At 45.0% G+C, this 14,033-nt stretch overlaps 1 protein-coding gene across 1 annotated transcript in view; it reads right to left on the reverse strand.

Moving 5' to 3' along the window:
- LOC126235196 (phospholipase B1, membrane-associated-like) overlaps positions 1-14,033 on the reverse strand; it is a 270,467-nt gene that overhangs the window by 149,055 nt on the left and 107,379 nt on the right. Inside the window, exon 4 of the mRNA XM_049943928.1 lies at positions 6,245-6,471. Within this exon, the coding sequence (XP_049799885.1) occupies positions 6,245-6,471 (227 nt within the window). The remainder of the gene's footprint in view (positions 1-6,244; positions 6,472-14,033) is intronic.

Genomic DNA, 14,033 nt, shown 5'->3' on the forward strand with positions numbered 1-14,033 from the left:
CATTCCAGCAGACCTAAGGTTAAGGTTCACATGTAGTCTCGTCAAGATTCAGCGTTGCAAAAACAGCAGCTACAGCAAGGAAACATCCGTGGATTTAAAGACTTGAGAATAACACCCCCTTCGGAAACCCTCCCACCTGGGTGGGCATCAAGGGAAATGCATCGTGTGGAGGTGACTAAACCATTTTCTATATGGAGTTGAGATATCTAGGAGTAATATCCAGAAATGGCACTTCCCTGTGATACCGCCAACTGTGACTACGGAGAATAACACAGCATGGGGCACCTAGTGGTTGTCAGCTATGCTCTGCAACATGCGCAGAAGACGATATTTTGCTCCGAACGCATTCGGTGTTGCAAAATTTTAGCAACGTTAGTGTAGCTAAGTAATACTTTTTTTAATTTTGATTTTAATCGTAGTTACCACATATTATATTCGGTTCTTACTCGAAAAAATGAAAAAACGACTCACACACACACACACACACACACACACACACACACACACACACACACACATACTGAAGAGACGAAGAAACTGGTACACCTGCCTAATATCGTGGGGACGAGCACTTAGAAGTGCCGCAACACGACGTGGCATGCACTCGACTAATGTATGAAGTAGTGCTGACACCATGAATCCATAAATCCGTAAGAATACGACGGGTGGAGATCTCTTCTGGACAGCACATTGCACAGCATGCCATGTATGCTCAATAACGTTCATGTCTGAGGGGTTTGGTGGCCAGCGGAAGTGTTTAAAGTCAGAAGAGTGATTCTGGAGCCACTCTGCAGAGATTCTGAACGTGTGATGAATCCCATTGTCCTGCTGGGGTTGTTCAAGTCAGTCGGAATGGGCATGAATGGATTCATATGATCTGATAGTATGCTTACGTACGTGTCACCTCTCAGAGTCGTATATAGTCGTATCAGGGGTCCCATACCACTGCAACTGCACAAGCCCCACACCATTACAGATTCTCCATCAAACTGAACAGTCCCCTGCTGATATGCAGCGTCCAGGGATTCATGAGGTTGTCTCCATACCCGTACACGTCCATCTGCTTGATACAATTTGAAACGAGACTCGTCCGAACAGGTAACATGTTTCCAGTGATCAACAGCCAATGTCGGTGTTAACGAGCCCAAGCGAGGCGTAAGGCTTTGTGTTGTGCAGTCATCAAGGGTACACGAGTGGCCTTCGGCTCCGAAAGCCCATATCAATGATGTGTTCAAATGGTTCAAATGGCTCTGAGCACTATGGGACTTAAAATCTGAGGTCATCAGTTCCCTATAACTCAGAACTACTTAAACCTAACCAACCTAAGGACATCACACACATCCATGCCCGAGACAGGATTCGAACCTGGGACCATAGCAGTCGCGCGGTTCCGGACTGAACTGCCTAGAACCGCTCGGCTACCGCGGCCGGCTCAATGATGTGTCATTCAATAGTTCGCACGCTGACACTTGTTGATGGCCCAGCATTGAAATCTGCAGAAATTTGCGGACGGATTGCACCTCATTCACGTTCAACGATTCTCCTACGTCGTCGTTGGTCCTGTTCTTGCAGAGTCTTTTTCCGGCTGCAGCGATGTCTGAAACTGATGTTTTGCCGGAGTCCTGTTATTCACGGTACACTCGTGAAATGGTGGTACTCAGCACTCTGTCTTCTTAGCACTCCGTCTTCAGGCCACGAGTGGCCTACCGGGACCATCCGACCGCCGTGTCATCCTCAGTGGAGAATGAGGATAGGAGGGGCGTGGGGTCAGCACACCATTCTCCCGGTCGTTATGATGGTATTCTTGACCGAAGCCGCTACTATTCGCTCGAGTAGCTCCTCAATTGGCATCACGATGCTGAGCGCACCCAGAAAAATGACAACAGCGCATGGCGGCCTGGATGGTCACCCATCCAAGGGCCGACCACGCCCGACAGCGTTTAACTTCGGTGATCTCACGGGAACTGGTGTATCCACTGCGGCACGGCCGTTGCCCCGTGAAATGGCGGTACTGGAAAATTCCCGCTTCATCGCTATCTCGGAGACGCTGTGTCCTATCGCTTGTGCACTGTCTATAACACCACGTTCAAACTCACTTAATAACCTGCCATTGTAGCAGCGGTGGTGACCGATGTAACAACTGCGCCAGACACTTCTTGTCTTATATAGGCGTTGCCGACCACAGTGCCGTATTCTGCCTGTTTACATATATATGTAGAAGAACTCGGGGCGGAACGGGATACTTAATGTTTAACAATTTCTATAAAATAAGGGAACACAAGGAGACACGTGATAAAAAAACACCTTGTAGTGTAAACTAATGAACCTTATTTTAAAATCACTTAAAACTATACATTTTGCATTTTTTACAATTTTTGAAAGAAAGTCTTGCATAATTCCCGTTCCGCCCCACCCACGGGGCAGAATGGGATAATGGTATTTTTTGTTAAATTATTGCGTAAAAGTTGAATTTGAATTACTACTATCGTATTAAACTATGACGAAATGTTGTATAACAGTAAATTCAGACTAAGGAATGTGTAATTTAAAGAATTAAAGAGTCATTCTTCAAAATAAGAAAATATTTAAATGTCATTCTGAAAAATGTACGGTGCTTAATAACCACCAAACCACTAACTACTACCCCTTTCGACAATAGTCACAAATCAGTATTTCCTCTTCATCTTCACTGTCGATGCCAGCACATGAATTGTGTACCCATTCTGGCATGCGACCGAGCCCTTATTAGAAACGGAGTAGAAGTCCCCACAGTAGAGACACTCAGCATCCTCTCTATCTGATTCTCTCTTGTCCCATCATTTTCTTCCTTTTATTTTTCTTAAGGTCTTTGATGTCCTCTGTTTTGGTTTTTTTTTTGTGTACAGTTTGATATTTTTGCCTTACGTTGCAATGCACCTGACGTCTCTGTCCTGACATTGTTTATATTTGTGCACTCTCCTCCTTTCTGTAGGCCTACTTTACGTGCGACAGCATTCTGCAGTTCCTTCTTATAAGGAGAATCTGTTAATACGACGGACGGCCGTTGTGGCCGAGCGGTTCTAGGAACTTCAGTCTGGAACCACGCGACCGCTACGTTCGCAGGTTCGAATCCTGCCTCGGGCATGGATGTGTGTGATGACCTTAGGTTGGTTAGGTTTAAGTAGTTCTAAGTTCTAGTGGGCCTGGTGACCTCAGATGTTAAGTCCCATAGTGCTCAGAGTCATTTGAACCATTTTTTTTGTTAATACGACGGTTTTTGATTTTCGTCTTGTGGTCCGCCGAGTATTTTGACAGATTAGTGGGATTGGAGTGACAGCCTCGGGCGATATCTGGAAAGCTGAGTTGTTCGGCAAACATACACTCCTGGAAATGGAAAAAAGAACACATTGACACCGGTATGTCAGACCCACCATACTTGCTCCGGACACTGCGAGAGGGCTGTACAAGCAATGATCACACGCACGGCACAGCGGACACACCAGGAACCGCGGTGTTGGCCGTCGAATGGCGCTAGCTGCGCAGCATTTGTGCACCGCCGCCCTCAGTGTCAGCCAGTTTGCCGTGGCATACGGAGCTCCATCGCAGTCTTTAACACTGGTAGCATGCCGCGACAGCGTGGACGTGAACCGTATGTGCAGTTGACGGACTTTGAGCGAGGGCGTATAGTGGGCATGCGGGAGGCCGGGTGGACGTACCGCCGAATTGCTCAACACGTGGGGCGTGAGGTCTCCACAGTACATCGATGTTGTCGCCAGTGGTCGGCGGAAGATGCACGTGCCCGTCGACCTGGGACCGGACCGCAGCGACGCACGGATGCACGCCAAGACCGTAGGATCCTACGCAGTGCCGTAGGGGACCGCACCGCCACTTCCCAGCAAATTAGGGACACTGTTGCTCCTTGGGTATCGGCGAGGATCATTCTCAACCGTCTCCATGAAGCTGGGCTACGGTCCCGCACACCGTTAGGCCGTCTTCCGCTCACGCCCCAACATCGTGCAGCCCGCCTCCAGTGGTGTCGCGACAGGCGTGAATGGAGGGACGAATGGAGACGTGTCGTCTTCAGCGATGAGAGTCGCTTCTGCCTTGGTGCCAATGATGGTCGTATGCGTGTTTGGCGCCGTGCAGGTGAGCGCCACAATCAGGACTGCATACGACCGAGGCACACAGGGCCAACACCCGGCATCATGGTGTGGGCAGCGATCTCCTACACTGGCCGTACACCACTGGTGATCGTCGAGGGGACACTGAATAGTGCACGGTATATCCAAACCGTCATCGAACCCATCGTTCTACCATTCCTAGACCGGCAAGGGAACTTGCTGTTCCAACAGGACAATGCACGTCCGCATGTATCCCGTGCCACCCAACGTGCTCTAGAAGGTGTAAGTCAACTACCCTGGCCAGCAAGATCGCCGGATCTGTCCCCCATTGAGCATGTTTGGGACTGGATGAAGCGTCGTCTCACGCGGTCTGCACGTCCAGCACGAACGCTGGTCCAACTGAGGCGCCAGGTGGAAATGGCATGGCAAGCCGTTCCACAGGACTACATCCAGCATCTCTACGATCGTCTCCATGGGAGAATAGCAGCCTGCATTGCTGCGAAAGGTGGGTATACACTGTACTAGTGCCGACATTGTGCATGCTCTGTTGCCTGTGTCTATGTGCCTGTGGTTCTGTCAGTGTGATCATGTGATGTATTTGACCCCAGGAATGTGTCAATAAAGTTTCCCCTTCCTGGGACAATGAATTCACGGTGTTCTTATTTCAGTTTCCAGGAGTGTAGCTAGTTGGGTGAGTATGGCATCCATGAACATCCTGGCTGGGTTTGCTTTCTACTTGTATCAGAATATGACGAGGCAGAACCGGACGCTATCCCATTATGCCCCGTCCCGTTCCGCCCCAAGATCACTTTTGAGGTTAACAACTTTTATGGAGTGTAATAAGTGACGTATTTAAACGCATGAAATAACTTAAGTATAACGAATGCCATGTACTTTAAGGGAATGTGTCATTTTAGGGTATACAATTAACAATTAAGAGCTTACCTGGCGTTGAAATTCACCAAACGTTAGAACAACGCAAGCGGTAACGTGACGGACAACAATTCACGTAGATCTCGCACTTCAAACTAAATCAGAATGGCTGCCCTCACTTCCCTTCCATTTGAAGAAATAGTTACATGCCCATACATCAGGTTTCAACACTGTCCAGTCTAGAAAAGAGCAATTTCCCATCGTGCCCCGCTATCCCGTTCTGCCCCGAGTTCCCCTATTTGAATACGCATGCCTATACCAGTTTCTTTGGCGCTTCTGTGTATACAGGGTGTTACAAAAAGGTACGGCCAAACTTTCAGGAAACATTTCTTACACACAAAGAAAGAAAATATGTTAAGTGGACATGTGTCCAGAAACGCTTACTTTCCATGTTAGAGCTCATTTTATTACTTCTCTTCAAATCACATTAATCATGTAATGGAAACACACAGCAACAGAACGTACCAGCGTGACTTCAAACACTTTGTTACAGGAAATGTTCAAAATTTCCTCCGTTAGCGAGGATACATGCATCCACCCTCCGTCGCATGGAATCCCTGATGCGCTGATGCAGTCCTGGACAATGGCGTATTGTATCACAGCCGTCCACAATACTAGCACGAAGAGTCTCTACATTTGGTACCGGGGTTGCGTAGACAAGAGCTTTCAAATGCCCCCATAAATGAAAGTCAAGAGGGTTGAGGTCAGGAGAGCGTGGAGGCCATGGAATTGATCCGCCTCTACCAATCCATCGGTCGCCGAATCTGTCTTTGAGAAACGTACGAACACTTCGACTGAAATGTGCAGGAGCTCCATCGTGCATGAACCACATGTTGTGTCGTACTTGTAAAGGTACATGTTCCAGCAGCAGTATGAAATCATGGCGGTGAATCGAGGAAGTACAGTACATACTGACGAAACTAAAGTGAGCTCTAACATGGAAATTAAGCGTTTCCGGACACATGTCAACATAACATCTTTTCTTTATTTGTGTGTGAGGAATGTTTCCTGAAAGTTTGGCCGTACCTTTTTGTAACACCCTGTATAGTAAAAAGGAATGGTTCTGTAACACTAAAATTTGGCATGCGACTGACGTCAGCGTAATAGTGCTTCAAGCTCCGTGCGTCTGTTCGATCCCCAACTTGAAAACGAGGAAGTTCGTCATTTTCCTGTGCGCATAAGATTAGCAGGGATGTAGAGAGACGGCGTACCTTCCAGTCGCGCTGGTAGTCTACGCCGGGGTAGGCGCGCATTCTGCGGACGAGCGTGCGCGCTTGCTGCAGCGCGTCGGCGTCCGCGGAGACGGGGAAGGCGACGTTGAGGCCCGCCGAGGGCGCCAGGAACTCGCCACGGCCCACCGAGTAGCCGCGCAGCGCCGGGTTGTACTCCCTCAGCAGGTTCGGCAGCGTCACCGCCTCGCGCCACGTGCCGTCCCCGCCTGCACACGCGCACACACGCTGCCGTTACACGTCCACACCGCACAGAGACCAGGTATCAATTGGCAGGTTTCTCCTAAATTTTCACCGCAACACACTTCAGAATATTATATGCTCATTCTCTTGATCAATGTAGTCACTCTCTTACGCAGCTGCATATTTAGTACCAACAGTGACGGTCCTGTTTATTGTCTTCTTTTCACTTTTCATCTACTGTAGTAAGGGACTACAGTGCCTAGAGCCTTCGAAGGGGCTGGGAAAAGATAAGAGTTTCCTGAATAGGAATGAGCAGTGTCATAAACGTGTTATCCCAGCGCCGAATCTCAGCCACAGGTATCTGCCACAGCATTCGGCTCCCCCAGTCCATAGGAATCTGAACGGTTCATGGGGACAGCTATCTGCCAAACACAGCACTGTTCGAAGAATCCTTTTAGAGAGATAAAAAAATCTAGCCAGCTGCCGCTTTACAGAAGCCAGCATTATAATCGCCATTACCTCAGCTGCCATAACAAGGAATAAGGTTCTGTTTAAATTAATAAAAAGAACGTTCCCACTGGTGCATAGTGTTATTTTCAGTAGAACGCGTCCACAGCTCGTGGTCGCGTTCTCGCTTCCCGAGCGCGGGGTCCCGCGTTCGATTCACGGCGGGGTCAGGGAATTTCACCTGCCTCGAGATGAATTGATGACTGGGTGTTGTGTGATATCCTTAGGTTAGTTAGGTTTAAGTAGTTCTAAGTTCTAGGGGACTGATGACCATAGATGTTAAGTCCCATAGTGCTCAGAGCCATTTGAACCATTTTTGAACCTCTAGATGATTGGGTGTTTGTGTTGTTTTCATCATTTCATCATCATTCACGACAGTGGAGAGTTTGGACTGAGCAAAGGTTGGGAATTTGTATGGGCGCTGATAACCGGGTAGTTGAGCGACCCACAAACCAAATCATCATCATCATCATCATCATCATCAGTAGAACGCATTCCTTTTCATGCGTATCTATGTGGTAGCTCTCTTACTTGTCAGCTCTAGAACTGTATCATGAAGAAGTCTCTTGATTTCATCCTGACCTGATGACTAATAATAACGAATTCCACCGGAATTTGTGTAACCTTATTACTAAAATTTTACTGCACGGAGCTTTCAATCTCTGGATGTCCATCATTTCAGAGACGGTTGCGGGATTCAGCTGTTCGATACAGGATGTCAAATTAAACACCTTTCAGCCGACTAGTTTCCAAACTTACTTAATTTGGCTACCAGTTTCGGCGTTTACTGTGCCATCTTCAGGGCCCTGACCGACGTGTAGGAAGATTCCACCTCTGTTCTGATCAAAACAGGGGCCAGAAATACTGGTATCAGCAGATTTCTGCTTCTATAGCAAGCAGAAATCTACTAACACCTGTATTACTGGCCCCTGTTTTGTTCACAATCACGGTGGAATCTTCCTACACATCGGTCAGGGGCCTGATGATGGAGTAGTAAATCGCCAAAACTGATAGCCAAATAAAATATATTTGGAAACTAGACGGCTGAAAGGTGTTTAATTTGACATCCTGGATCTTGCAACCCTGGTTCTACTGGCTGGCAAGATTCCTGCTCTGACAGAAACAGTTAAGAGATTTACGACGGAGAACTTATATTTCTGGGACATGAGAGTGTATGCACTTCTATCTGGTAGATGGAAGAGTGAAGACTTGGTGCTTCGCTACTGACGAATCTTGGTGTCATATAGATGGATGTATCCACATGAGCACTGAGTACAAAGTCTCCAGCCGCTATTCTCGCTGCTTTCCGTATTCATGCTACGTTTTTGATAAGATGGGCCAGAACTGCAAGCACTGTTGTGGTAGGAATACGAAATTAATTCACTCCATTCAGGAGCAAGTTGCACCGTTTTATAATTTCACAGCCAGATAGTTGCTCTCATTATGCAGTATGGTGAACGTTCTGGTGTTCTAACCTATTTTTCCGCAGTCTTTCTGTAATAAACTAATCACTTTTGCAGTCACTGGTCCTGTCTGGAAAACCCTCTCATAACTATACTTGTATTGTACGTACCCACCTGTGCCAAAGTTGGATTTTACAGTCATAGTTCCTTGCCTAGTAACTGTATGTTCATTCAGGTATATAAACTCATATGTTGATGTTTACCATAATGAACCTAATGCCTATAGTGATTACTTTTTTTCTGTTGATGATCCCTCCTATGATTAGTTGATCTATGTAACTGGCGTAGTACCCAAGTTTTCATACTTAATTGAGCCATCCCTACTAATTATCGTTTCAATGAGACATTATCACTTCAATTAAATTAGTTTTCGTGACCTTCTCTGAAGGTCACTAGAGATATGGCTTTAGCATCTAGGGCTGTGTTAAACAGCACAATTACGCCCCACAGTATCTACTACCATCTTCCATATTGGAGACCGAGCCACCATCAGGAACTGACCGGGTTCGATTCCCGGCCGGGTTGGGGATTATCTCTGCCCCGGGGACTGGGCGTTTGTGTAGTCCTCATCATTTCATCATCATTCGTGGAAGTGGCGAGATTGGACTGTTTTCTGATTGGGACTTTGTACGGGCGCTGTTGACCGCGCAGTTGAGCGCCCCACAAACCAAACATCATCATCATCAGGAGCTGATAAACCGTACCTGCTCGAATAACCTAATGCACAGCGCGGTACCTTAAGCACCAGGGAGGTGAGCCAGGTCCAGACGGAGATCGTGCTGTGTTTTTACATCCATTGGCTTGGTGCACCTGACTATGTTTTCACGCGGTTTCCCACGCTCGTTTAGGCAATTGCTGGGTCGTTCCTCGATGTCCGACTCACTAAATGCACTATACATACAGCTGAAACAAGATAACAGACAACAGATGTAACACGCAGCATCTCTACCTGAGGATAACTAACGACTGTGCGACAGGGAGGGAATCCGGCCACAAATTTATAAATACTGCCGAAAAATTGAAACGGTAGACCCGTATGACGGGATAAACGCTAGAAGAAAGAGAATTTATGAACTATTGGGAAAAAAAGACCGCCTTCGATTTTAAACTAAGCAATTCCGTACTGACATAAAACAGAAAAATAGGGAATATAGGCAGCTGACTAGAGATTAAAACGGAATTACGTTATAGAATGAACGCTAAGTCTCGTAGCCCAATTCCCAAGTTCTCTTTCTTGGCCATATTGTTTGCCAAACTGCTAGACGAAAATGATTTATATCTACTTTTCCCTCACTGATTCAGAAATAATTTAACATTTTAGTAATGATACCATCAGTTTTAGTTAGTGGAAGAAGGACTTTGGACAGTTAATGGAAGAGCTTAACAGAGCGAGATTCAAATCATATCTGAAAGTTACTTACAACAAGAAAAAAATAAGGTAGCGTGTGTGTGAAACCTAATGGGACTTAACTGCTAAGGTCATCAGTCCCTGGGGACTGATGACCATAGATGTTAAGTCCCATAGTGCTCAGAGCCGTTTCATCAGTCCCTAAGCTTACACACTACTTAACCTAAATTATCCTAAGGACAAATACTCACGCCCATGCCCGAGGGAGGACTCGAACCTCCGCCGAGACCAGCCGCACAGTCCATGACTGAAGCGCCTTGAGACCGCTCGGCTAATCCCGCGCGGCAAAAACAAAGTAGAGTCAACACATCAGAAACCTGTGTCTAGAAGTTACCACTGATGTCACGGAATCAGTTGAAGAGTTTTGATATTTGGGTCAGCTGAAACTAATGAGATTTTTAAAGTGAAAATTAGAGTAATTCTGAAATAGGAAGTTTGTAATCAGCGTGTACTGAAAGTTTCGCCTTTTTCCTGTGAAACTTGGAAACTGAGTTCGAAATTCTTAAAGAAATTTGGAGTGCTCAGACAGTAGCGGAGAACTGAACTTTGAAAATTCCTAACAAAGATAGACTCATCAAGCAAGTGCATCAGGATACAGATTCGAAAGGAAGACGTAATTATGACTACCTAGGAGGAAATAGGAATGGATAGATATGAACGTGGACAAATGTGTGGTACACAAACCAAGTAAGTATCACTCTGGATTCCAAGAGACAAGACACTCCGGCACCGTGATCTAATTCAAAACGGGTAGACGTTATTACGAATGAGGGAGCGGCAACACAGATGTACGTTGCTAAAATCTGTAAAGCCTCGAAAAGTAGGGAAGTACGGAACAGACCTTTATCCTGAAACAGATGAGAAATGTCTGATGATAACGATATCCATATAAAATGTTGATCTTTATAAAAGAATTATAAAAGAACAAACGTGGGAATTGCACAAGTGGTTCCATTAATAACTAATTGCGAAATTCAACAGGAACAAATGTACACAATACGCTTCCTTTCTTTTATGATACTCTGGTTTATTTTCAGACTTTTTGGATGTTGTGAGAAAACAGTAACTCACCTGCAAATGATATATTCGCATGTCTTCTCACTGAATGTTGGAAAAGTTACGTTCATGCCAACAAAACGATCTACTGCGTGTTTTTGAACCTTTACTAGCTAATTCTGCTCTGAAACATAAATAAGAACAAATCTGTAGTATCAACTAGTGCTAAGTTCGTCGAAAATGTTTCGGGTATAAATTTCTCTTTTTCGTGCTGCGAAAATTTGGGCCGTTATTTACAGCGCTACGGCACGTAACAAAGAACTGGAGAGGTGTGGTGTCACAGGTGTGTGCCCATTGTTTTTAAATACAGTTCATGAATATTCCAATTGCTAAGTCCTAAACTGAGGTATATTAGGTTAACAATAGAACAATATTTAATGAATAATTTATAATGTGTGGAGAAGTTCATTCATTCTGTTGGCTTTCGAGAATATAGGGCGGTATTTGACGCACCTGAAGAGTGACAGTAAATGAAGCAGACATTCAGGGGTTATTAATTACCTTGTTCATAGCGACCTGACAAAAATTTTGTTGATAACATTTAGGGCGTAATAAAGAATAATTCTGTAGATCCATTTTAGTTTCATGCGTCCTTGATATAAGTACCCGAATAAATGCGATTTAATATTCAAGTAAAATAGTTTCAGTTTTTTTGTAATTTATATACGATAGTAACACATCACAAATTTAACTGTCTTTTGCTGGAGGAACGAGGCATGTGACCAGCACTAAACAGGCAATAAAAAGGAAAAAAATGGAATTACAATCTATTGAGCTACTTACGTTTGTGTATGCAGATTAATATGACAAGTTTTTATTAAGTGCCAGCTTTTGAGCGCCAAAGTAGTGTACACGACATTCGTATATTTCTGTATACTGATTGTCTCTGTACACCAGTTACGCACAGAACACTAGGCACGAGTGACTTTTTACGTTAGTACACGTCAGTAGGACGTGCCACGGTTAAAAGTGAAGTAGTGACAAAGTAATGCAGTAACGTCATGTGCTAGAAATGCAATAGCATCTTTAGCCGTGCAACTGCTCCAGCTGTCACATATCGAGCAAACACAAACACGTCACCAAAGATAACTTTTCATCTAATTTAGAAGTATACATAACTTTCTTCGAATTTTAAGCATTTCGCATCTGTCTATAAAAGCAACTTGTATTAGCTATCACCTGCCAGAAATTTTGTGTAATAGTGAAATTTTTGAATGTATGGAAACGTAATTACATGTTAAACATTACGTATCTTCAAGACGCAAATAGCATATGGATGAAATGCTTCAGGTATAAGAACCATAAGTGAAATTGTACAGCAAGTGACGTGATGTAGTGTGCACGCACAATATACTATGACTTGCGAGGGTCAGCTTCAGGTACCCGCCTGACTCTTTTGATTTAGGTTTCATGTATTTTCTTCAAATCTTGTGAGGTGAATACTCGAAAGATTCATTTCACAATGAAATTATCAGAACTTTTCTTCACACCCAGCCAAGTGAAATAATGCACTTCTACTAAGGATTTTGTTGTATGTGGGCGCTAAATCTGTCCTTCAAAAATGGCTCTGAGCACTATGGGACTCAACTTCTGAGGTCATTAGTCCCCTAGAACCTAGAACTAGTTAAACCTAACTAACCTAAGGACATCACAAACATCCATGCCCGAGGCAGGATTCGAACCTGCGACCGTAGCGGTCTTGCGGTTCCAGACTGCAGCGCCTTTAACCGCACGGCCACTTCGGCCGGCTAAATCTGTCCTTCCTGCTACTTTATTACTACTATTATTTTCTCGGAATAATTTGGAGGAAACCAACCGTTTCGGGTATAAGGTTCTCTCAAGTTTATTAACTCCGTCGTAGCTAGGCAAAGTACGAACTGGTGTGTAGAAATACAGATAAAAATTTCTCGATTACGAGACGAGGCAGTGAGAGGTCAGCGCGGCTGACAGCCAAGCGGAGGATCAGGTTTCGATTCCCGGTACTGCCATGGATTTTTGGTTGGAGGGTTGATACGGAGAACACTCAGGCCTGTGAAGTTGATTATAACGGTTTCCAGGACCGGGAGAACGCTGTGCTGACAACATGCCCCTCCATTCCGCGTACAATGACGCCATTCGGAGAGGATGGCACGACGGTCGGTAGGGATCGAATGGCCCGTCTAGGGCCAGAACGGCGAACTTCACCTGCCTTTACCCTATATGCGTCAGTGCGAGCATTCTATGACTTTCATCGTCACAGGCGTAAAACAGAGAGAAATTCAGAGCGGCACCGTAAGTGCAACATATATGGTTCAATTCCTGCCTTGGTGTAAAGCTCCACTCGCCGCTTCAGACTATATACACAAAATCATATCTGTATGAGACCAGTAACGTCTCTAAAATTGTTCACCTGTGTTTCAGGCTGGATCATCTATTTATGCTCAATGCTGAGGTGCTATTCCAGAACATAGAGAGCCTCGGCAATTCTGTTCGTGTGTAAGGAGGGATGTGTGCCAGGGTAGTCCGTGCTATTCTGAGAACCGCTGTGTCAAGGTGACTTAGTGGCTAACGCTGCTGTCTAGTAATCAGGAGACTGGAGTTCGATTGCCGGCCTTGGTACAAATTTTCACTCGCCGCTTCAGTCTTTATACACAAAAAAATTAAATACTGGTCTAAGTTACTCAACAAATTAACCACTGCGCTGAGAGTTTTAGACTGAGCTTACAGCAGTCAGAGAGTCCGTTAGTATGCTTACAGAAATTACCTACAGCTGCAAGATGGAACATGCATCCCACGAACGAATCATGCTGATGTGATGGAGACATTGGTAGTTCTTCTTGCAATCACTTCCTTTACAACGGTTTTTCCAGTAGCAACGTAACAGTTAGTCTTCGGTTATGCATTTCCCAAGTACTGTTTTCATCGACATCTTCTCTAGAGGCACAATAAGATTTGATTTTCTTTGGCATTAGTATGCTTATTAGATGTTAAAATACTCATTAATGTACTCCTGTTGATAGCAGTAAAGTTAGTTTTTCTCAGACTTGTGTGATCAATAGATTAAAACAAGATGCACTATATATTGCTATTCATTGTAGGTTTACGTATGCGATGTAAAGAGTGTAGCGGTTTTTGGCTGCTATAGACGATGGTGTGAATACTAATCAATGATAAT

This window comes from Schistocerca nitens, chromosome 1 (genome assembly GCF_023898315.1).
Source record: "Schistocerca nitens isolate TAMUIC-IGC-003100 chromosome 1, iqSchNite1.1, whole genome shotgun sequence".
Taxonomy (NCBI): Eukaryota; Metazoa; Arthropoda; class Insecta; order Orthoptera; family Acrididae; genus Schistocerca; species Schistocerca nitens.